This window comes from Mauremys reevesii, linkage group 5 (genome assembly GCF_016161935.1).
Source record: "Mauremys reevesii isolate NIE-2019 linkage group 5, ASM1616193v1, whole genome shotgun sequence".
In the NCBI taxonomy this organism is placed as follows: domain Eukaryota; kingdom Metazoa; phylum Chordata; order Testudines; family Geoemydidae; genus Mauremys; species Mauremys reevesii.
In genome coordinates this window covers 36,811,087-36,836,295 of record NC_052627.1, presented here as the reverse complement: position 1 = coordinate 36,836,295, position 25,209 = coordinate 36,811,087, and the positions used below count along the sequence as shown (strand labels likewise).

Genomic DNA, 25,209 nt, shown 5'->3' with positions numbered 1-25,209 from the left:
CTTCACAACACCCCCGTGACATAGCTATTATTATCCCAGTGATACGGGGTGGGGGGAGGGAGGAGAATTAAGGAACTGAGGTTACAGGCCTGGTGTTCAGAAATGTTGAACAACTGCAACTGAGGTCAGTGGGAACTACTAGTGCTCAGAAATTCTGAAAATCAGGCCCAATGCGATATGACCAAGGTGACATACAAAGTCTGTGTCACAGCTGGGAATAGAAACCAGGATGCCCATTTTGCTCCAACCAATGGAAAACTGTTCTTCTTAATAATGGAGGTAGGAAAACATCTCATCCTGACTCCAACTAGCTCTCAAATAAATTGTTACAATATTCAAGTAAACAGAGGGCAAGCCACCTGGCTAACAGGTTCTCTTGCTCTTTTTCTTTTTAAATTACAGCTGTTTTATCTTAAACTACAGAACAGGTTGTGGTGGGCCAGGACAGGAAGGATGGCATAGTGGGAACAATGTATAAGAACTATAGCATGGATGAGTAGCACAAGCAGTGTACAAGGGTAGACCTGCCACTTGCCTCCCCATTCTTCAGCTTCCCACTCCTTACATAGGCAAGGTACAGAGGGGAATGCATACTGAACTCCTGTTGCAGAGTGTGTTATCCTGAGAACCCAGAAGTTATACTAGCGGGGCCCGTCCACATGCACACATCTTAACTTGACTTTAAAGTGAGGGTTGACAAGACTCCTAAGGGACGGATTTTTAAAGGTATTTAGGTGCCTGAAGATACAGATGAGAACCTAGTGGGATTTTTTTAAAGTACCTAACTCCCATTTAAATCAATATGAGTTAAGTACCTGGACACTTTTGAAAATCCCATTAGGTGCCTTTTTGTATCTTTAGACAGCGAAGTACCTTTTAAAAATCTGGTCCTAGGCTCTTACCGTGTTCAGAAGGCAGAGGTGCATCATCAGTTCAGCGAAAGCACTGAAGTGCTGTCCAGACTAGAAATGCTTTCCTGTATCAGAGCCTTAGGTTCTTATAATTAGACCTGCATTTTACTAGAACACTGAATGTGGTTCCTTTTTTATTTATGTATTTAAAGCTCCCAGCTTCTGTTATTACCTGAGGATCTCTTTAATTTTAAAAAATAGCTTCTAGCCCTCATAGTTGAAAACATGATTCCTACAGGTTCCACCACCAGATGCCGCCCCCCCCAAAATATTATTTTTAAAAATCTAATGATTTTTAAGGCAATCTCATGATATTTTAGGGAGGTTAGCAATATTGTGTTTGGAACTTGGTACCACATACAGTTTTTTTTAGTGAACACATGTCCATGTATTATGATAAATTTTCTGTACAATACACAACCAATGAATAGTGAACATCTTATAATGAGACATACCCCAATAAGATTGACGTGGATGTATGAGCATTGTTTGGTTTTGGTACAAGACAAAATAAAGTATGAACAAGTATCCTTTTGAGCCTCTGAGAATGTGGAAAGAGAAAATCAGAAATGTGAGACTTGGTCCAAAGTGAATGGGAGTCTTTCCTTTGACTTTGATGGGTTTTGAATCAGGCCCATAAATTAGGGTTTTATTTCAAGTTCCCAGGAAGAGGACACTCCTGAAAGGGAGCTGGAGGACATATTTGGGGTGTGTGGGAGGGGTGTGTGTGTGTGTGTACTCTGAGGGGGTGCTGGAGGTGTACTATGAGGGGGTGTACTGGGAGGGGTATTTGGGGTGTGCGGAAGGGGTGTATGCGTGTACTGGGAGGAGTACCTGAGGGGTGTTTGGAGGGAGTACCTGTGACCTCACTCTCGAGGTGGGGGCAGTCAGTGCCTCCCTGACGGCCTCTCCCCTTTCCTGGCGGGAAGCCGGGGCCTGGGTGGGTAGGATCCAGCAGTTTTGGCTGCAGGGAAGGGACCGATCAGCTGCGGCTATAGGGAAGGGACTAATTGAGGCAATGAGCTGCAATGCCTGCTCTGCAAAAATCCCAGACATTGCCTCTTATTTGAAAAATCTGCCCATACAGGGGGCAGAGGATCGAAAAAGAGGTCACGTCTGCGAAAATCTGGGCATATGGTAACCCTACAATAAATCCCATCTACTTCTTGAACATTACTGTTGCACTGAAGTTTTCTTTTCCTGAGTAATGCATTCCCTTACTTTGATGTGCAGCAGTCTATATTTTCAAAGGGGCATCTGTCTTGTCATCAGCTATCAGAGCATGTATAGTGTTAATATCACTCAACTACACAAATACTTTTAGGTAGAAAAAAATATCCACAGAACACAGCAATATAATACAATTAAGTGAAACAAAAAAGTAGCATGTAGGGTTAATTTGTAATGGATTTATTTGTGTTCAGTGCATTGAAAATTTATCACCAAGACTCTTTAAGCAACTACTTACACTCTCATTTATGCCACTGTAACTCCACTACCTATAGTACAGTTAATTTTGATGTATTTTGGTATGGGATCAAAATCAGCCTCTAACTCCCTAAATAAGTATAGTTTAATAAAAATATTAAAAATAGATATTGTATGGCTTATGTATATGTTTAATATTAGACATAATCTTCAGACAGTCACTTAGTTGAATAGCCTTTTTTTACAAAATGTATAATTTATAAAATTATTTACATTTAAATCTGTCAAATTATTATAGACCTAGGAAACAATACTGTAGAACCAAATCTTGTTGTGCTTACTCATGTTTAGATTGTACCCTCCACATGAATTCTAGCACATCTCCTCAGAGTGGGGGAGACAACTCTGAAGCACTGGGATCCTGTGGAAGTCTCTCCAATAGCGTTCCGTGTGGACGTGGCTTTGTGTTGTCATCCCACTACGCTTGAGAACAAAATAATGGGATTTTTAATTACTATACTGTGAACAGAGCTCAGTTTTACTACTATAAAAAGTTTTTAAAAAATAAAAATTGACTAAGTGTTAGTGTCCTGAGGGTTCTTTCATTGGTTCCCTCTACTAACTCAGTCTCTGGGTCAGGTAATGCCACTGCCTGAAGCAAGGCATACGAAGGGGGAAAGGATCTGATCCTGAATTAGAAAATGTGGTTCTAAAATCTGTCTTTAGGTATATGGGCCTTTTCTGTTTCGTACTCAGACCTAATTTGAGCTATAGTCTCATTGGCATCAATGACTAAGGGTTGAATAGGAACCTGTTTCCCCTCATGCCTTTGACAATCTTTAGACTGGAAATTGATCAGGACAGGGACTGTCTCTTACTAGCTGGACGTGTCTATGTACCAAAGCCACGTTACCCCTCTCAATCTCAGCATGTGGATTTTTTAAAAATAAATAATATTGGTCCCACAGCATTCATGGGTGGGAGGAAAGGACAGTTTGCCTCCATGTTTTCATTACTTTGCATGAATTTTAAAAAATCTTGCAATAAATAAAACATTGTACTTTGAATGACATTCTGTGAATTTGATTTTCCTTTTCATGCCATTTAACGCTTTGATATGTTAATTGAGAATTGTCAAATGACTAACAGTAGTGAAGTAGAGAACATACACTGCTACCTACTCATTTCTTTGTTTGAGATACAAAGGCACACCCACCTGCATAGACACCAGTTCAGATGATGGTAATAAGGGTGTTTTAAATTCCATGTTGAACCTGTTCCATGGAATAAATAAAGAACTTTAGTTTTCCCTGCTTTCAATCAGGCACTTTTCACCAGGGTGAAAACTTACGTTTTACTTTGCTCTTTGTTTTGGCTTTTTATTGAAGCCCATGCCCAGCAACATTAGTCATTTTCTTAAGAAAAAATATGTAAGAAAATATTGCAAATGAAATAGCTGATGGGCTAAATGGCAGGCCAAAATGGTCAAAGATTTATCCATCCAAGGGAAGGAGATAGGAGCGGACATCCTCAGAGAGGGAGTTCCATAGATTAGTTCTGAATGGCTTAAACAGGAGGAACAGCAAGGATAAGCTGGTCTATTTCAATTGCCTAAGAGGAGTGAGCAAACCGTTCTGAGAAAGAAGAAATACAGTTATGTTTCAGAAACAATCCAGGTTATCTCTGATGGTCGTGGTGCTCGGTTCAGCCACCAGCAGTCTGTGAATCAGATGCATGCAGAAGAGGATCTGTAGTCAGCAATATGTGACAGGATTTGTTATTGTCTAATTTTATTATTTTTTATTTAGTACATAAAAGCAGGAAAATCATGCAATCTTTCATTTGGAGGAGCAAATATTTAAAATATTAACATTTGTTTTAACATTAATAACCTTCAGCTTCTGGCTCTGCTTTGAAGAAGGAAAGTAGTATTGTCCCCATATAACAAATGAGAAATATTAAGTACTAATAGACCAGGACTGACATTTTTCAGAGGGGCCTAAGAGCATTAGGTGCTCAGCTCCAGTGGTCATGCTTCAGATTGTGGAGGAAGTCTCTGGCAGAAACAAGAATAAAACCTGGATATACAGTCTCCCAGTCCTATATTTCAACTCAAGATTATCCTTCCTGCCTCTCATACATTGACACCTCTGTTGACAATATACAACAGTACACCAAAGTATGTGCATTATTTAAAAGTCAAAATCCCTTTTGGTTTCATCCAGTTAAAACTATTGTTCAAACTATCAGGGCTGTAGCTTTTCTTGGAAACAGAATTCAGTTCTGTCAGAAGCTCTGGGGTTGCAGGAACCAATTTCTGGCATGCATCCATCCCAGGGCACCTGTTGAAACAGCACAATAAAAAGGCATCTTTCTTTATTATACTGCCAAGAATGCAGTGATTGATTAAAATTAAAAAAGAAGGTGGGTAATTGGCGGACATTGCAATCTGTGTGATGAATGTTTTTTAATTTGTCCTTAATACTCTCACATTTCTTTCTTTGAATTAAATATATATTACATAGTTAATTTATTATTTTCAGGCCAGCAGTATTAATCAGCCCATTTTCTGCGTTGAAATGCTGTGCAATATTTTTGGCAAAAGGGGGAAGATTGTCATTTTAATAGGTCTGTATTAAAATGTCTCTATTTTACATTCTGTCACAAGAATGCTATTGTATAATTACACTTAATGATTAGACAGAACAGTGGGAATAATAAAGATTAGATGGCACAGAAATAACAAGTGTCCATAGGTATTCCTACACAAAGGAACTCTGAACTAGGAAAGGGCTGCCATTATATTAAATTATGGATTGATTCTGCCACCATTACTCTGACTGAGTAGTATTTTAGTCTTAAAGTAGCCCCATTGGAATCAATTGGTCTATTCAAGGAGTAAGCTATAACTTAATGTAACTAAGGATGTCAAAATCTGGCCCTCATTTTCTGTAATTCCTACCTTTGCAAGCAGTCCTAGGCATCTGTATATCCAGGTAATAGGCATCTAAAAATATCAAAAAGAGGCTGCATCATCCTCACTTGATTAACATACTCCCATGGTCTAATGTCATTCTCGTAAATGTCACATTTATGTAGTTGTTGCATGGATGATGAAAAATGGTTAATGGCAGGCTTTGCAGAATTTGGACATAGATATGAATATATATTTTATATATCTTTCCAGTAATCACTTCCAAATAGCCCCAACTTTCAGATATTGCAATGCTGTGATAAACTGATTCAGCTTATGTTTTATACTAGCAGGACACAGTATTGGTTTTCCTATATTATATCTGTTGCTTTTTGGATTCTTGACCTTCCTCCCCCAACCAATCTTTGCTGTCAAGTTAAGGTCCTCCTACAGCATTTAGACTCATACAGACTCTTAAGTGCTGGGTATATAAGTAACACACATGGATGAACTTAATTCAGAAATGGTTTTGCATGATTGAAATGTGTATTTTCATTAAAATTTATTAAAATAATTGTTCAAGAATGTCTGAAACATCAATAAATATTGATTCTGCTTTTATTTTACATGCCTTTTTATAAAGAAACATTTCAGACAATATATAGATACTTTTCATGTTCTGAATGAGCCATTTGTTGAATACATTACTCTTGACTATAGAAAACCTTAATAGTTATTTACCTAAGTTTTTATGAAATTATTCATTTCAACCATGAGATACTTTGGCTGAACAAATTTCACACGTGCATAGTAATTGTTTATTTTGGGTGTGTAAATAATGCAGATGTCATAACTGATTACAATATTTCATTACTCCAGCCAGAATATTTCAAGAAAACATTGACTGATTACACTCGACATGTTGACATGTACTCTGTCTGCAGGAATGGTTGGCCCAGGGTATTATTAGTGACTTGAGCTAGAAGAGCATAGGTTAACGGATCAAATCCAGTCCAGCTTGGTAGTGACAAAAATCATTATGAACTATTTGACGTCACTTATGAAGAGCAAGTTGTTGGTCTATAGTTCCTGGAAGACATGAATCTGCATCAGTAAAGCTATCAATGTTATCTGGTCCCTTTGCTTGAGGACTCAGCAGAGAAGGAAAGATTGAATGGAAATGAATGTTGACAGCACTCTCACCTGGAATGGTATCTGAGGCATGGCACAGAACTCACAACCAAGAGGGAGCAGCAGCTATGGTGGTGTTAAACCACATTTACACCTTCTCAGTTGGGGATTGATCCAGAGCCGTGCAATGGCCCTTGTGTAACTTAGAAAACCTTCTCTGCAGTGCCTCATCTCTGTGCCAGTATTCTCTCCTGTCCCAGTCCCTAGCACACCCCTACACTGTGACTACCTTACTTAGGTTTTTATGCTGGGGAATACTCCCCCACCTGCAACCGGTGTGTCACTGCCAGCCCTGTATACCAAGAAAAAGGCCATAGTAGGGTCACAATCTCACCCACAGTGAATAAGCTGGCACTGCCATTGTCCCTGCTTATGTCCTATAGATAAACAAAAGAGCTCAGACTCCAAAATTTGTACCTATATTGAATTGAAAAGAAATATATTATTTCTCTGCAAAGTCTGTACATACAGATACATGTGTGCACAGACAAGTAAACTGAAGTTCTTCTGAATTAATTTGGACATGATGACAGCATTCCTTTTACACGACTGTCTTGTTGTGCCATTACAGCCCAGTACATGTTTTTTCTTCATAACATGTCATGGCTCTGGTTGAAGAGTGAGAATGATCTGCTTTCACTCAGAGCTCAGAGTTGGTGGAAAGGACTGCATCTGTGGCAAGCAAGCAAATTATTTTGTCAAACCTTTTTCTTTTCATGTCATATATGTGTAGGTTTTAGTAAAGTCAGTACATTGATTATGCAACCCATTATTTTTCTTTAAAAAATATTTATGATAAAGTTGGGAATCTTTTGTTCTGTTCCCAAGAAACTGAACAAAAGGAAACAATAACCACATATATGTACACACATGCTGTTTCACACGTTCTCCATTGTTCTTTTTATTCCACCCATTTTAAATAAATGAATTGTCTCAATGAAAGAAAAGGTTAGTAGAAGAAATAGTGGGAGTTTAATAATGGCTTGTTTAAAATGGGAAGTGATATAGGACTACTGTATTTGTTGGAAGGATGGTAAGATAGTGAATCTGGCCAAAAAAATTCACTAACTGACATGGGGGAATTTAATTTACATCTCCCTGCACAAGCAATTCCCCTTACACCCAGAGACGTACGCCCCCAGAAAATGCCAATGAAGGTTTCTGCTTCCTGTCTTTTCTGGGTGGTCTTTAGTAGACAGCCATTATTCTTTTAAAAAAAAACAGGTTCTCCAGTGACTGCATTCACTGTCCTGCCACTCACCAATGAGTTCAAGGACACTCTTGCCTCTGGTGGACAGTTCCACGAAGACGAGAAGGGAAGGCAAAAACACTCTTGGTTTGAAGCACATGCTTGATACTGCACAGGTAAGAGCATAAAGGCAGCATAGGGAAATACTTTACTGGCTTGATTCTCCAGCTTTAGAGCAGCTGCTCATCAGAGAGGACTGAAGCACAACTGCCCTAATAGACTGCAAAATCTAGCTTAGTTGCCACTCCAGAGCTGGTGAGTGTCCATAGGAGTTACCAGAGATACCACAGATTAGTAACTATCAGTAAAACATCCTTTCTTTCCTTTCCTTTTGTTTTCTTTTTTATTTTATTTTATTTTAATGGCAAGAACTGTAGTAACAGGCTGGGATTTAAAGTCTGTGAGTATGCTGGATGCTGAGAGGATGTTCACAGTTCAAGTGGTACAGTGGTAGATCGAATAATTTAAGTATTGCAAAGTTAATCCAATTGCAGCACTAATAATGTAAGACTGAGATATCCAAAATGGTTTAAACACCCAAACTGCAGTGAGTTTCAATAGGATTTGGCCTCCTTAACTCACTTATGACCCTTTGAAAATCTGAGCCAAAATGTCTAAATTTAGTAAATTATGGATAGCCTGTTTTATGTGTGTTGGGAGTTTTGCTCGTTTTGTTTTTGTGTTTTTTGTAACATAACATCCTAATGTTTCTTTGGAAGAATTGATTAAATCTTAAATCTGATTAAATCTGAAACGTTTCAAATGAGAGCAAAAAGTGAGGCTGCCTAAGTAATAAAACAGTTAATAGAAGTTGACTATTCTTCCTACACACATACTGTGTTTTAAAAAAAATAATCTTTGTTACAATTTGATTCACAACCACATAAAAATTGAAGGAATCCAGATGAAGCTACAGTATATGTGTTGTACCTTCTCCACAGTGGTGTTTTAGGTGGGCAAACACAGTGATTGCCAGCAGGGGGCTGTGTTTTTAAATTACATTTGCTGCTGTGAAACTATCCTGTGGTTTCAAGTCTTAGTTGTGTTGTGCTTGTTTTCCATGAGTGATCACTGCAAAATAATATAATTCTTACCCAGAAGACCTGACTGATAAAACACTGAGCCAGATTCATGTAGAGTTTTTGCTGTCTTATGTCTGGTTAAACGCTGATGGAGGATCCCAAAAGTGGATAGGCCACCAAGTTTGAGAGACAAAGGGGACCAACAGTTCCCCCAAACTGGCCAGGAAGTGAGTGTGGCTTATGCAACACATCTTACCTGTAGCCTTCTCCACCAGGGCACTGATGAAGATCCAGCCATAAGCTGGAAATGGAAATGACAAGGGAGGACAGTGGTGGAAGAACAGTCTTCTTATCATAGTGTAACTCCCCATGGTCCTGTGGCAAAAAAGGCTTCACTGGTGCAGGATAATTCATAGATTCCAAGGCCAGAAGGGACCATTGTGTTCACCTAGTTGAAACTGTAATATCATTTGCTATGCATTGATGAAGATTAATACGGTATTTGTTTAAAACTACAGGAAGAATATTGTGGGTAGGCAGAACATATTACTCACTATCTTGAACTGGCAGGAAAATAGTTTAGATGACCTAATAAGTTTTTTCTATCTTTAATTTCTCTTATCCTAAGAATTCTGCATGTTCTAGGAAGATCATATTCTTATATATAACATTTCCTTGATTCCCTATAGGATCTCTCATAATTTAAACAAGTCTGTCCCTGGACAAAATGCCATACGCTCCACTTGTACAGTTACTTTCATACCTAGAGAATCTTTTGTATTTATGTACAAAAGTTGATTGCTTACTTTTGGTCCTGAGTCAGCAATGGAACTACAATTCAGTGCTTTGTTGAATTGAAACACAATACGTTGGAGTAAAGTATCTGGGTCCTGGAGCAATGTAAACCAGTCCACCATGTGATTGTGGTATCCACTGTCTCTTAAAAATAAGAAATATTGTAGTACTCAGTGTTTACAAGGATTTGTTCTAGGACTAATCAATAGTGTGTGAGGTAACTTTTTTAAAAACTTTTTGCTGATATCTAGAAAATAAGACTTTTTGAAATAAAAAAGTACTTTATCAGTAAAATGATCTGAGTAAAAAATAGAAACAAAGACTCTGAAGAAACTCAAATATGAAATTGCAGAAGTACTAACTATGGCATGTAACTTATTGCTTAAATCAACCTCTATACCAGAGGACTGGAGGAGAGCTAATGTAATGTCAATTTTTAAAAAGGCTCCAGAGGTGATCCTGGCAATTACAAGCCAGTAAGCCTAACTTCAATACCAGGCAAATTTACTGAAACATAGATAAACACAGTATGTTGGGGAAGAGTCAACCCATCTTTTGTAAAGGGAAATCATGACTCGCCAATCTATTAGAATTCTTTGAGGGGGGCCAAGAAACGTGTACAAAGATGATATAGTATATTTGGACTTTCAGAAAGCCTTTGACGAGGTCTCTCACCAAAGGCCCTTAAGCAACCTAAGCAGTCATGGATTAAGAGGGAAGGTCTTCTCATGGATCAGTATCTGCTTAAATGACAGAAAACAAAGAGTAAGAATAAATGGTCAGTTTTCAGAATGGAGAGAGGTAAATAGCAGTGTCCCCACAGGGATCTGTAATGAGACCTGTGCTGTTCATCATATTTATAAATTATCTGGAAAGGGGGTAAATAGTGAGGTAGCAAAGTTTGTAGATGGTACAAATTACTCAAGTCCAAAGCAGACTGCAAAGAATTACAAAGAGATCTAAAAACTGGGTGTTTTGGCAACAAAATGGCAGATAAAATTCAATATTGATAAGTACAAAGTAATGCACATTGGAAAAATAATCCCACATATACATACAAAATGATGGGGTTTAAAGTAGCTATTACTACCACTCAAATAAGAGATCTTGGAGTTATGGTAAATAGTTCTCTGAAAACATCTGCTTATGTGCAGAGGCAGTCAAAATAGCTAACAGAATGTTAGGAACCATTAGAAAAGGGATAAATAAGAAGACAGAAAATCACATAGTGCCGCTATATAAATCCATGCTAAGCCCACACCTTGAATACTGCATGCAGTTCTGGCTGCCTCATCTCAAAAAAAGATAGATTTGGAAAAAATACAGAGAAGGGCAATGAAAATGATTAAGGGCACGGAACAGCTTCCATATGAGGAGAGATTATAAAGAGTAGGACTGGTCAGCTTAGAAAAGAGATGACTAAGGGAGGGGATAAGATAGAGGTCTATAAAATCATGAATGATGTAGAAAAAGTATTTAGGGAAGTGTTATTTACCCCTTTGCATGACACCCTATGAAATTAATAGGCAGCAGGTTTAAAACAAACATGAGGAAGTACTTCTTCACACAATGCACAAGTCAACCTGTGGAAATTGTTGCCAAGGGATGTTGTGAAGGCCAAAACTATAATTGGGTTTAAAAAAAGAATTGGATAAGTTCATGGAGGGTAGGTTCATCAATGGCAAGATAGTCAGGGATGCAAACCCATGTTCCAGATGCTCCTAAATCTCTCATTGCCAGGAACTGGGACTGGATGATAGGGAATGGATCGCTCAACATTTGCTCTGTTTTGTTCATTCCCCATGAGGCATCTGTTACTGGCCACTCAGAAGACAGGATAGTGGGCTAGACCATTGGTTTGACCCAGTATGGCCATTCTCATGTTCTCTGAACCCTTTTAAAAGCTACGTTTTGCAGGGATTCATGTGAAATTCTAATGTGTTCATTTAAAGATTGGACCAGATTCTCAGCTGATTTAAATCAGTTAGCTTCATTGGCCAAGGCCAATGTCTTCTGCATTGATCTGCACTGAGTAAAGGTGGCACAGTCCAGCACTTGGTATAATTTACAATCCTCTTTGCCATTGTCATCTTTATTATCACAGGTTTCAGAGTAGCAGCCGTGTTAGTCTGTATCCGCAAAAAAAAACCAGGAGTACTTGTGGCACCTTAAAGACTAACAAATTTATTTAAGCAGTCTACCCTCACTTGAAACTGGGGGGTTTCAAAGTGAGGACCCGCATGTCTTCCCCCACCCCAAAATCCTAGGGTAGGTCTCCCTTTTGCTGCCACCACCTCGGTCAATTACGTGGGCTGGGACACCCCTGTTTTCCCCCTGTCTCCCTCAGAAGACACTCCCTGGGGAACACAGATCAACTCACAGAGGAGGAACCTCCCCCCTCCCCTCTCTGCCCGGAGATAAGCTGTCTCACCACCGAGAGAGAATGTCTTAGCCCCTCCCCCTATATCCACAGTAGAAGGGATTTAATCAAATCTTTATAGAAAGAATTTATTAAAAGAAAAACAAGAAAATACAGAATCTCTGAGTCCAAGCTGGACACTCATAGGGTATAACCTTGCTAAGTTCTGGAGAGAATCCTCTCTCTTCTCAGTACAACCAGTACTGGCAGCATTAAGAATAATCAATAACAAACACACAGAATTGCAAACATAGGATTATTAGATAATGATACAAAGTATCTTCCTAATACTCACTATCTTGACTAGAAGAAATTAGTTCAGAAAGGTAGAAACTTGTAGACTTGATTAAAACATCTGGACTCTTGTAACTCCAAACGGCTAAAGACAATACACACACACACAGAGGGAAAAAGTTCCCTCCTAGGAATTTCAAATTCTCTTCCCTGATTGGTCCTCAGGTCAGGTGACCACCAGGTACTATGCTTTAACCCTTTACTAACTATTCATGACACGCCCCCCAAATCGTCACAGTGGGATCCACTGGTGGCGATTTCCTCCTAGAACTGTAAAACAACCAGAGTAATAAAACACATGCACTATTACATCGACTACTAAGCATGAAAACATATTAAGAACAGTTTTTAGCCACTTGATTCTGGGCAACTTTCACAAGAGAGTGCATCAGCAACTTTGTTGGAAGCTCCTGAAATGTGTTGAATGTCAAAGTCAAAGTCTTGGAGAGCTAAGCTCCAGCGGAGAAGTTTCTTGTTGTTTCCCTTGTTGGTGTGAAGCCACTTTAGCGCAGCATGGTCAGTTTGTAGCTGGAACTGCCGGCCCCAAACGTATGGGCGTAGCTTTTCCAGGGCATATACAATGTAGCTCACGAAAGCTCATGCTTAAATAAATTTGTTAGTCTTTAAGGTGCCACAAGTACTCCTGTTTTTTTATTATCACAGTCATCAATAGTGCCCACTGTAATTAATGTCAAGCTCCCGCTTCAGGGCTTTCATCCTTTTTTCTTTTAGTTCTTTTGTTTCTTTTGTTTTGTTGTGCAAGCCTGACAGAAATACATCATCCCCACATGTTTCATTGGAAAATGTTGTGCTAGCAAAAATGGCCAAAGTTAAAATCTTCAAATTTTGCTTTTTTGTCAGTCCTTATTGAGACTTAAAAGGAATCCAGATTTGAAGAAAATTAGTTCAATATTTTTAAAGTTATGAATGTTTAAAATTCAGCAGTTCCATACATGCATATTAGAATAATTAGAAAGGTCTCCACTTCTTAGGGCTTGTCTACACAGGGACACTCGAGAATTAATCCAAATTAACTTTTAGAGTGGATTAGTTAAATTGCATTAAACCCCTATGTGGATTTTTATTTTATTCAGAATTAAAGTAGCTTTAATTCAGTTCAGCTTCATTCACTTCCAACAAGAATTAACATAAATCGAATTAACGTCACTTTAATTCTGAATAAGAGTATCCACCTTGGAGTTTAATGCAGTTTAACAAAACCACTTTAATTTCACATCTTTCATTAATTTGGATTAATTTTCCTGAGTGTCCCTGTTCAGACCAGCCTTTACTTTCCTTGCTGAGAATTCTCATTGAAATTAAGATATTCCTTAAAGGCCAACTGGTTAACAAGGCTCTTATTGAGGAAAACTGGTTAAGAAGGCATCTGAATTAGTGTAGTTCAGGAGCACATAAGCATCAGGGGACATCTGGCCACTGCAGCAGAGTCCTGTATAACACAGGACTGTATTCCTACTGTGAGTCATGCTCCACAAGCTGAATAGATAGTCCAAGAAACTTTCAAGATCCAGTGGAGAAGTTCTGTAAACTCCAAAGTAGCTTTGGGTTTTCTTTCTTTCTTTCTCCTTTCTTCCTTAAAAAACAAAACCAGGGAAATTACTTCAGGCAAACTAGCTTTACTACAACACTGAAACTGCAAAATCATTCATTCAAAAGTCTAGAAATTTGACAAGTTTGATTTTGATGATGCTATGCTGATGCAGGATCTGGTGCCTTGCATTCGGAAACTGAACTTTTACAGTGTACAGGGCTGGCTCCAGCTTTTTTGCCGCCCCAAGCGGCAAAGTGAAACGGGGGGGGAGGGCGGGGAGATAAAGCCGCGATCAGCAGCAGTTCAGTGGCAGCTCTACTGCGCCGCTTCATTCTTCGGCGGCAGTTTGGCAACGGGTCCTTTGCTCTGAGAGGTACTGAGGGACCCACCACCAAAGACCCGGACATGCTGCCCCTTTCCATTGGCCACCCCACGCACCTGCTTCCTGCACTCGTGCCTGGAGCCGACCCTGACAGTGTAATATCTACTCCACTTTGTGGCAGGAGGTAAATATAGTATAAAACATGGCTAAATGGAATTGGTCACTTCCAGTCTGGAACAAAAGGGGGACATTTTCTCATTCCAGAGTTTAGGGAGTAGAAGTTTATAAGAAGTTTCCATCCAATTTTGTTGAAAGTTTCCATCTCATTTGATTAGATTAGGTAAAGATATAACTTGCAATATCAGAAAACAGAGAGAAGAGAACACTCAGATTTGAGCATGTTTTTAAGAAAAGAAGTCTGTGACATACTGCATTTCAGTGTAAAAGGCCGTAGGAGCCAAAGATCTATGGTGTCAACACAACGCTCTGATAGTAAGTATCTTTCCAGTGCAGTTTCTTTATTTAAAGTTTCCATTATAAAGGAGCAAAGAGTCTTGTGGCACCTTATAGACTAACAGACGTTTTTGAGCATGAGCTTTCGTGGGTGAATACCCACTTCGTCCGATGCATGTAGTGGAAATCTCCAGGAGCAGGTGTGTATATATAAGCAAGCAAGAAGCAGGCTAGAGATAACGAGATTCGTTCAATCAGGGAAGGTGAGGCCCTCTTCTAGCAGCTGAGGTGTGAAAACCAAGTAAGGTTTTGGTTTTGTAGTTGGCAAGCCATTCACAGTCTTTGTTTAATCCTGAGCTGATGGTGTCAAATTTGCAGATGAACTGGAGCTCAGCAGTTTCTCTTTGAAGTCTGGTCCTGAAGTTTTTTTGCTGCAGGATGGCCACCTTAAGATCTGCTATGGTGTGGCCAGGGAGGTTGAAGTGTTCTCCTACAGGTTTTTGTATATTGCCATTCCTAAAGGAGTAAACAAAGCAGAGTAAAAGTCTGATAGCATTAAGTATCTGCATCCAGCTGGAAGAATTATTACAATGTTTTTACTGCAAACATCTGAGCAGCCTCCAGGCTAGTAAAGAAGTAATAATAGAAAATAACACAATGAATGTTGATCTAACTGCAGTTTACAATAAATAAAAATCATTATTATAACTATTTCCATATAGGCACATTTTAGCTGCAGTTTTACACACACATTCTGCTTAGTTAGTTCCTCTGTAAGAGCAGAAATACTGGTCTATTCTGCAAAATTTAAATATGTAAAAACCTAAAAATTGAATGGGGGGAATGGTACATCATAAGAACTTATAAAACAGCACAAATCACACTATTACCTTTCTGTAAATGCTATTTATAAAGATAAAAGTCAGAAACTGTAAATTAGATTCTGCATCCCAGTCTGTCAGCATTTGTTTGTATGTAATTGGTTACTAATGCTGTAATTATGATAATGAATTCCAGACTTTTTAGCATAATACTCCTGTTTTACATATGGGATTATATTCAAGAAATTTATTCATAAGATTTATCTGGTCTTGCAATGGAAATTCATAAAATGTACAGAATTTATCTCAGAAAGATTGCAAGATAGTCACTGTGAGTAAGGTTGCTCATAAACTCGCCTTCCACAGAACCAAACCTGTCACTTATTGCCTTTGTGGTTTTGTTCTTAAGTGGCGCCTGTGGGCAATACAAATAATAAAAAATGCAGAGCACTTATGTTGAGAAACCTTTCCCATTGCTATTGGTGCCATTTTCCTTCCATAGTAATCCCTGTCTCAACTGCTTTGCTTTGCTTTGCTTTGTAACAACCTGAAGGCTCTTTGAAAATTGAATATGTTCACTTAAAAGATAATGCTGGCACTCACCATATCAGTCAGTTAGGAAGACATGTAGAGAAGGAGAATCCTTTCCATCTTTGCAATGATAAAGAACACCCTGATATTTCTTTGAACTGTTTCTACAACTGGAACATTTTCACATACCGTTGATTGTTTAACAGATATATTTAAAGACACAGACAGAAACAGATAGTAATAATCTGTCCAATAAATAGCTGAAGACCCTACACACATGATAAATTTTATCCTAAACAGAAGAAAATAGAGGATGTAAGAGAATTTATGGTTGAGGTCAAGTCCCGGTACTGTTTGGCTTAGGATCTCTCAGATTAACGCTATTATGGTAGTATGTTATATATTAGCATAATGTATTAAGAACACCTAACCCTAACCCCCATGGCATCAAAGAGTTAATTGAAAAGCAGCATTGAATAAGATATGACATAGGCATGATGGGCCCAGTGGTTTCATCCAGTTCCTGGAATTTCATAAATTCTTATCCCCAGGGGAAAGACTTCTTTAGATTTAAAGCATTAACTTACATTTTATTTTTTAGTGTCAAACTGATATTAACTGATTTGGCTCTAATCATTAATACTGCTAGTCACATTTACTTCATTTTCTAGTTCTGTGGATGTCATATGTATTTTTTAGGAATCCACTATAATCCAGAATTCATTATTGTATCATTTAAATAAAATGCTGCTAATTGTTCACAGTACAGGACAGTATATATGCACTCTGTAGATTTGCTTACCACCTCTAAAGTATGAGGACTTTTAACACATTTTACATAAATATATACTCTACAGCATAATTTTCTCTAAGCCAAATGTGATGGGGACGCGGGGAAAAGAATGGTGCAGCAAATCTGGGTATTATCAGATAAGTAAATGTTTTGGGTAACTCTCTGACTATTTAGAGATTGACAGACATAAGGAGATGTTTATTTGAATATTTTGGCAAGGTGAGAACTTGACTGTTGAACAAGCTCAGAGCTTGCTTGTTGAACTCTAATGCTGTATGTATGACCAAGATAACAATAAGGCAAATAGAAATCTGTTGATGTTTTCGTTCTTATTTTTCAATTGCCATATCTACACCAGTTTGTATAGATAGCCTCTGTTAGAAGCTATGAAACATTGTGAAAGACACCATAATGCTGCAGTGTCTTCTTTAGTAGCTTTAATGTTGGTGGATTTATAGTTATAGTTATTATTTATATAGTAATTCCACACAGCTCTGCATAGACTAGGTTAAAAAAAAAAACCAGATCTGTGCTTTGAAGCGTTTACAGTTTAACTCAGACAAATACTAAGGAAATGATTCAGGCACAAGAAGGTGCCGGACATTGTCAGTTTTCAACAGGTCCTCGTTTATACAGAGTATACTGAAAAGATTGGCTATTAACCTTTAAACATTTCTAAAGTAAAACATATGCCATTTCCTTGTTTCGACAAATGTCTCGGCATTATTCTTTAAGATGTATACTTTTAAAACATTTCCAACAATGACTGTTTTGTGCAGGAACATTTGTTGTTACTATTTATTGCATGTGTGTTCTTGTTTGTGGATGTGTCCACATACCTTTCTTTTCTCTCCCCTCCGTCTAATATGTATTTCTCCTTTTTTGTCTTTTTCAGATACCAGATACACACAGGCCTTCAGCATTCTGTCATAAGGCCTACCCAGCCTAACTGTTTACCTCTAGATAATGTGACTCTACCTCAGAAGCTGAAGGAGGTTGGCTACTCAACACACATGGTTGGCAAATGGCACTTGGGGTTTTACCGTAAAGAATGCATGCCGACACAAAGAGGATTTGATTCTTTTTTTGGTTCACTCTTGGGCAGTGGGGATTATTACACTCACTACAAATGTGACAGCCCTGGGATATGTGGCTATGACCTATATGAGAATGACAATGCAGCTTGGGATCATGACAATGGCATATATTCAACACAGATGTACACACAAAAAGTACAACAAATCTTAGCCTCTCATAATCCCAAGACCCCAATATTTTTATATATTGCTTACCAAGCTGTTCACTCTCCACTACAGGCACCAGGCAAGTATTTTGAACATTACAGATCAATCAATAATATAAACAGGCGGAGATATGCTGCCATGCTGGCCTGTTTGGATGAAGCCATCAACAATGTGACCCTTGCTTTAAAGAGGTATGGTTACTATGACAACAGCATTCTCATCTACTCTTCAGATAACGGTGGGCAACCCACGGCTGGAGGAAGTAACTGGCCTCTCAGAGGAAGCAAAGGGTCATATTGGGAGGGGGGAATCCGTGCTGTTGGCTTTGTCCATAGCCCCCTTCTGAAAAACAAAGGGTCTGTGTGTAAGGAGCTTGTGCACATCACAGACTGGTTCCCCACTTTGATCACATTGGCAGAAGGGCAGATTGATGAGGACATCCAGTTAGATGGCTATGATATATGGGAGACCATAAGTGAAGGCAGACGTTCCCCAAGGGTGGACATTTTACACAATATTGACCCCATTTACACCAAAGCCAAAAATGGCTCATGGGCAGCAGGCTTTGGGATCTGGAACACAGCAATTCAGTCAGCAATCAGAGTAAACCACTGGAAACTACTGACAGGAAATCCTGGATACAGTGACTGGGTCCCTCCTCAATCTTTTAGCAACGTTGGCCCCAATCGCTGGCATAACGAACGAGTTTCTTGGATGGCTGGCAAAACAGTGTGGCTTTTTAACATAACTGCAGACCCATATGAACGAGTGGACCTTTCTGGTAAGTATCCGGATATGGTGAAGCAGTTGTTGAGGAGACTTTCACAGTTCAATAAGACTGCAGTTCCTGTTCGGTACCCAGCTAAAGACCCTAGAAGTAACCCTAAACTCAATGGAGGAGTCTGGGGCCCATGGTTTAAGGAGGATGAGAAGAAAAAGAAGCCAGGTAAAATTAAGGGAGAGAATAAGCAAAAGAAGAACAAGAAAAAAACAAGTCAGAAAAAGGGACAGTCCTTACATTGCCGTTTGCACCTTGCTGGTGGATAGGATCAACTACTGTCATTGCATAAACCTAACTCAGTCTACTCCAACTTTCGGGAGCTCCTGACATTCCACCAGAGTAGAAATACCAGCTCTGGTATTTGAAAAATACCAGAATGAAAAATCTCCCATTCTGGTTTGTTCTCACGTTATACCAGCATAAGTTATCCTGACACTCTACCTGAAGAATATATAAATGCCCATGTGGCAAACGTTCTTTTCAGCACAAATGTGTTCCCATCATAGCTACATTCCATATAACAATGGAAATAACTCTGTTCCAGTATTTCTCTGTTTGAAGGATACTTGGTGGGGTGATTCCATGCCCAATCTAGACTGTATATTTCAATAATGGTATGGAAAAGTTACTGGTATTTCCCAAACAGATAAAGATTATCTATAGAGAGAAGTAAAACCCAAAATCGGACTCTCATTTTAGGTTACATTGGGTTGTAGTCACCATGTTGTGATTTTTTTTTTAAATTAAGCACAGCAAAAGTTTAAGCCCCCTAATAGTCTATATACTTTTTTTAAAAGCTGCTTTTAATTAAATTATGTCTGTCTTGCATAAATGGGAGATTATTTTTTTTTGTGTTAGGTTACACTGCTTTCCATTAAAAACAGAAGCACACACAAGAATCAGTTAGTGCATGTCTCAGATTATTTACCATAGGGATAGGCAGAGATGTAGTCTTTGAGAACACCACCAAAACAACTGTAATGTTTATTCACTTTAAGTTAACTCTGCTACAGTCAGGGCCAGCTCCAGGCACCAGCGCAGCAAGCAGGTGCTTGGGGCGGCCCAGGGGAAGGGGTGGCACGTCCGGCTCTTTGGTGGCAATTCAGCGGCGGGTCCCTTGGTCCCTCTCGAAGGGAAGGACCTGCCGCCAAAGTGCTGCCGATTGCAAGCGTGGCTTTTTTTTTCCCCCTCCCCTGCCGCTTGGGGCGGCAAAAACCCTGGAGCCGGCCCTGGCTACAGTACATAAAAACATAATTTATTTTACAACACAAGTCAATTACTTCACGTGTATTAAAGCTTTCACAGTGGGTGATGCAAGCCACCTTTGTTTTATTTGATTTTATTTGCTCTATCATTAGGGGTTTTATTTTACATATCCAAATCTGCATAGTACTGTAAAAACACAAATTACTGTAAATACTGCTAAGATGAAAAAGAAGAGTGATTCAGGTACATCATTTCATTATGTATTTGCCTCCAATTAATTTGAATGTATCAAAGTGATTATTTGACTCAGTAGTCACTTGAAATATTGTTGTTCAGTTTCTGTATGGAAGCTTTATGTTTTTTTGGGGGGAAGTCTACTCTAAACCTTTTATTTATATATCTATTAAAATATTTTATTTTTATGGCATTCATAAAGTATTCTGTCTCTCCTTTGCACTGAAGGTCATAATTAAGTTCTTGATTTTTTTTAAATGATCTTGCTAAGCTTTGTTTTGGTTGTTTTTTTTAAATGCAGGCTTGATTTGATGACATTTCATTCCTGAGATACAGTTCCATCCTTCAAAGAATGACTGAATTCAGGACACTATTAAAACTGTCCTTATCTCCAAGGATGCTAATGAAGAATTCTCCAGTACCCAGCTGGATGGTTACATTGGCTTTTTTAATCTTGCTGTTTTACGGTAGATAATGTAATTCAGAGTTCCCATGAATAAAACGAGGAATCCTTGTGGCACCTTAGAGACTAACAAATTTATTTGGGCATTGTCACGGAGTCCCCGGGTGATGCTCTGGAACGGCTCCCCACAAAGCCAGTTGAGACTTTGGGGAGCCTCCTCTCCCTTGGAGCAGACTGTCTTCAGGGCAAGAAGCTTACACGGCTTCACCTCCTGGGTCTCTCCTTGGAGCATTCAGCATCCTCTGCCCCTCCATGTGCTTCCCACAGTGAGTCTGCACAGGCGGGGTCCTGGGGAAGCCAGAGGGTCTTGCACCCCCACTTTGCTTCGCAGTCAGACGTGACTCTTGGCCAGCCAGTAAAACAGAGGTTTATTAGATGACAGGAACATGGTATAAAACAGAGCTTGTAGGTACAGAGAACAGGACACCTCAGCCGGGTCCATTCTGGGGCCCAGCGAGGCAGACCACTCCGTCTGCCCTCACTTCCAGTCCCCAGCCAGCTCCAAACTGAAACCCCCTCCAGCCCCTCCTTTCTGGCCTTTGTCTCTTTCCTGGGCCAGGAGGTCACCTGATCTCTTTGTTCACCTTTAGCTATCCCCTTGCAGGGTGAAGAGCCCAGCCATTTGTTGCTAGGATACAAAGTATCGGCAATTTATGCACACTGGAGAATTAGGAAATGCATAGGGGAAACTCAGGCACCCACACAGTATTTAGAGGAAACATTAAGAACAGTCCCACTTTGTCACAGGCATAAGTTTTCATGGACTATAGATGCATGGAGTGAAAAATACAGTAGAAAGATATAAATATACAGCACATGAAAAGAGGGGAGTTGCCTTACCAAGGGTGGGGGGGGTCAGTGCTAATAAGGCTGATTCAATCAGGGTGGATGTGGCCCATGGCAAATCTGTGTCTTAACATAACATATAGCAAATGAAATTAATGCCAGCTGATCCACATACTAAATAGCCATCACCTAACTTGTGGTAAAAATTTAAATGAGAATACCATTTCAACCATTAGAAACAGAGGGCCTGAAATCTGTGTAAAGCCGTTGCAGTCGATGGAGTTACACCAGTTTAAAATCAGCGTAAACTGAAATCAGATACAAGTCCAGCATACTGATAAAAGTACAATTTAAAAAAATAGATTGTATCTCTGCAGATAATGTAACTGCTAATATCGTCTAACAAAAATCGCTACAGTGCAAATTTATATAATTTCGTCAAAATCAAACCATCGTCAACACAGCATCAGAAGCAAGTGTAGTTTGTTTTCCGCCTTCAGGGATAGATCTGAAATATTTTTAAGGCAACCCTGAGAAGTTCTCATAACATATGTCAAATATGTAAACTTGAATGGGGGTGTGGACATTTAAAAAATAGAGTAAAATATTGGCCTAGAATTACATTTACTGAGAGAATCTAGATTCTCTCAATCAAAATTATTAGGTAAATCAGGAAAGAAGAAGATGATTTTAAACACTGTATTGCTAGGGAGATGTCTTAATGCACTCAAATCACTCTTTGGTTTCATGTGAAATATCCCAGCATTAAAAAAAAAAAAACAGGTTTCTAAGTTGTCCTGTAGAAAGGACCAAAAATATGTAATCTATAGGGAATATTTGTATATTTGGCAGGACTGAGATGAGCTTATCTCTTAATGGCTAAACCGCATAAGTTATTCTCTCAATTGCTTAGAACACAGCTCTTCAATAATAGTGCAGTGGCTAATTCATTTTATCACACCAATTTCTAGCAGACAGACAGGACAGCTTCTCCATCAATTTCCTTGGCTAATACAAATAAAGTCCATGGTATTAAAATGCCATCATCATACAATCAGTGACTTCCTCTTTGAAAATAAGTTTTGTGGTTTTCTTGACATTTACTGGTCAGAAGAAACCAGAGGTCGTCATTATTATATGACAATGTTTTATTCCATTATTTCTTTGTGTTCAGCTACAGAGCAAAGGAAGAACTTCTTGAATGTAATCAGCATAAAGTATAATGGTGGATCAGAAGTCTCTATATTCCTATATATATTCTACATATGCCACCGGAGAAAACATTTATAAAACCAGATGATGCTACCAGCGCATACTTTCTAAAGATTGCATTAGATTTTAGTTCTGCTGTCCTATTAAAGTCAAGAGGTGAGGTACAGTTAAACTAGTGGGCAAAGCACAGCAGAGTTGAAAGTTGGGTTTAAAAAAGCCTTGAAAATTTTGGAAGCCCATCTGAATCTTTTATTGAACATTTCCAAACCTTTACAATCACTTCTAGCTTTTGCCCTCTTTACTCACAGTCCAGCTTGGTTCTTCTCATTTCCCAAAGCATACAGCATATTCTTCCAAACTGCAATAGACCCTTTCAGCCACAGCTTTGTCTCCATGATCTTCAACCACATGTGTCTTCAATAGGACATTCTCTTTACTGAGGTGTTGCGTGATAGTGTATTCAACGCTCATTCACTCACAAAGTCAAATGTGCCTAAGAATGTATTGCTCATACTCTCGGAAGTCATTAGAGTTGAACACAGCGGCCACCTCAGCAGAGGTAGCCGGAGTTGCTTAGACAACAATCCCATATTCCAAAGCAAAATTGGAAGGCCCATTGGATATTGTACAGGAATAAGGAGAAAGCCCATTACTTTTTTGAAGCTGAAAAATGTGTGCAAAGACAGGCCTGCATTTACATTTTCAAGAAAGAAAGTCTTGCACCCTCTGACCCTTCAAAAATGGGTAATGAAACTGTTTTGAAGTGTTTAAAGGAAGAATAGGGTTTTTGATATGGACTGCTGTTTACCATATCCTATCATGGGCACATGGACAAGATGGGGCTGACATAATCTATGTGGGCTGGTCCTAACATCTTCACATGGCATCAGTGCCGTCTGCAGGAGCCTTGGAAACACCATACTGAAGACAGATGCTTCTTTTCTTCCTCTTCCCATGTACTGTTGGTGACTGTGTTTTTGTGAGAGATGAAAGCTGCTTTCCTTCCTTAGCCCCATCCCCGCAGTTCAGTACTTCCTCACTGCAGCACCATGCAGAAGGAAAGGCAGAACTGGCGGGTAAGAGAAAAGAGAGGAATCTAAGGGAGGGAAAAGAACTGGAGGGAAAATATCCCCTGCCTCCTGACACATCACCTTTAAATACTGTGTATCACCCTCATTTTCATTTGAAAAGCTGGCAGATATGAAGACACTTAATCCTGTCCTTTTCTTTGTTTCGTTTCTCAACCTTTGTCAATCCCTACCTAAAACCCCATTCAATGCTTTTAAAACTGCTAAATGGTTTTATTATCCACTATTGAGAGTTAAGTTGTTTTGTTTTTTGGTTTTTTTTTATTTAGCGTGATGTGGAACTGGAGGCATAAGAGTTTCCTTGCTGCAAAAAAAACAAAGATAAGTGGAAGTGCATGTTATGAATGGTAAATGATTCTTTAAAATGACAGTCTCTGTATGTGACTCATTCTGTGGGATGTGGGGGAAAAGACCATCGTGTACTGAAGCTCAGGCACTGAAGATGATTTGTCATCACTAATGGATGCATTAACAGCCAAAGCAATCCAACAGATCCCTGTAGCCTTTGGGACGTGAGCCTTTTTGAAAAGTGGACTATGCCAGTAAAGCAAGCAACTCTTCCCTCTCATATTGAGGTCATGGATTTGAGATCAAGTTGGTAAAGAACACTCGTGTTTCCATCTGTACAGAACTAAACTTCATGAGGAATCTGAGGTATTGTCTAGACAACATCAAGCATTGAAAATTAATTATTTTATGGTTTTGCTGCACGTTCTTAACTTCCCCTTTTTCCTCTCCCTCACACATTCCATATACAAACACCCTCAGGAACCCCATGTATATTTGGATAGTTGCCCTTTAAAACCAACATTTAAGAGAAGTCTGGCTGTTGTTCAATTTTAAACAACCACGTTCATTTTTGCAATAAAATTTTCAAGCATGGAGATCTTGTTATGAGCCAGGGGACCACACTTTGATTTAACATTATTGTCTTTTATACTGAATTCTTGAAAATGCTCCCTGCACCTGCTTTGTAATTTTCATTGTTTGTTACATTCACAGAACAATACAGGCTCCTTCTGGTTGTCACAATAAAATCTTTAAATTCCTATGGATGTTAATCAGTCATTTTAAGCCTAGTGTTATTTACCTTATGTTCCAAATGTATTGAGTTGAATATCAATGCTCGATCCATTCAGCACACAGATATGTGAAGGATTGATAGTGGGATATGAATCTTTTCATCTCTTGGTTACTGATTCAAATCTAAATGAACTACACACTTTCCTCGCAAGGAGTGTCTATTTGGGACAAAATTAATTCAATTCCCCGAGGCAAGACAGTATGGGAACGCTTTCCTTTCCTAGTCTGCGAATAAATAGAGGGCATCAGTCCTGACAGCTGGCATCACACGCACTGAATTTTCAAATTACAAAAATATATAACCACCCCTGGCCCGCCACACACGCACATTCCACTTAAATAAATAATAAATAAACCTCACTATATTAAACATGGATGATAATCTTTCTCCTGGTATTTTCCTGCATTTTAGAATCT

At 39.0% G+C, this 25,209-nt stretch overlaps 1 protein-coding gene across 3 annotated transcripts in view; it reads left to right on the top strand.

The window, feature by feature from the left end:
- Nucleotides 1–20,662, top strand: part of ARSJ (arylsulfatase family member J) — a 51,685-nt gene extending 31,023 nt beyond the window's left edge. Inside the window, exons 2-3 of one of the 3 annotated variants that reach the window (XM_039539730.1) lie at nt 17,591–18,720; nt 20,462–20,662. In XM_039539730.1, coding sequence (XP_039395664.1) covers nt 17,591–18,720; nt 20,462–20,472 — 1,141 coding nt within the window. In that variant the 3' untranslated portion in view covers nt 20,473–20,662. Of the gene's footprint in view, nt 1–17,590; nt 20,291–20,461 lie in introns of those variants that run through there. The other 2 variants (XM_039539731.1, XM_039539729.1) reach the window with 2 other exon arrangements.
- The last annotated feature ends 4,547 nt before the right edge of the window (nt 20,663–25,209 follow it).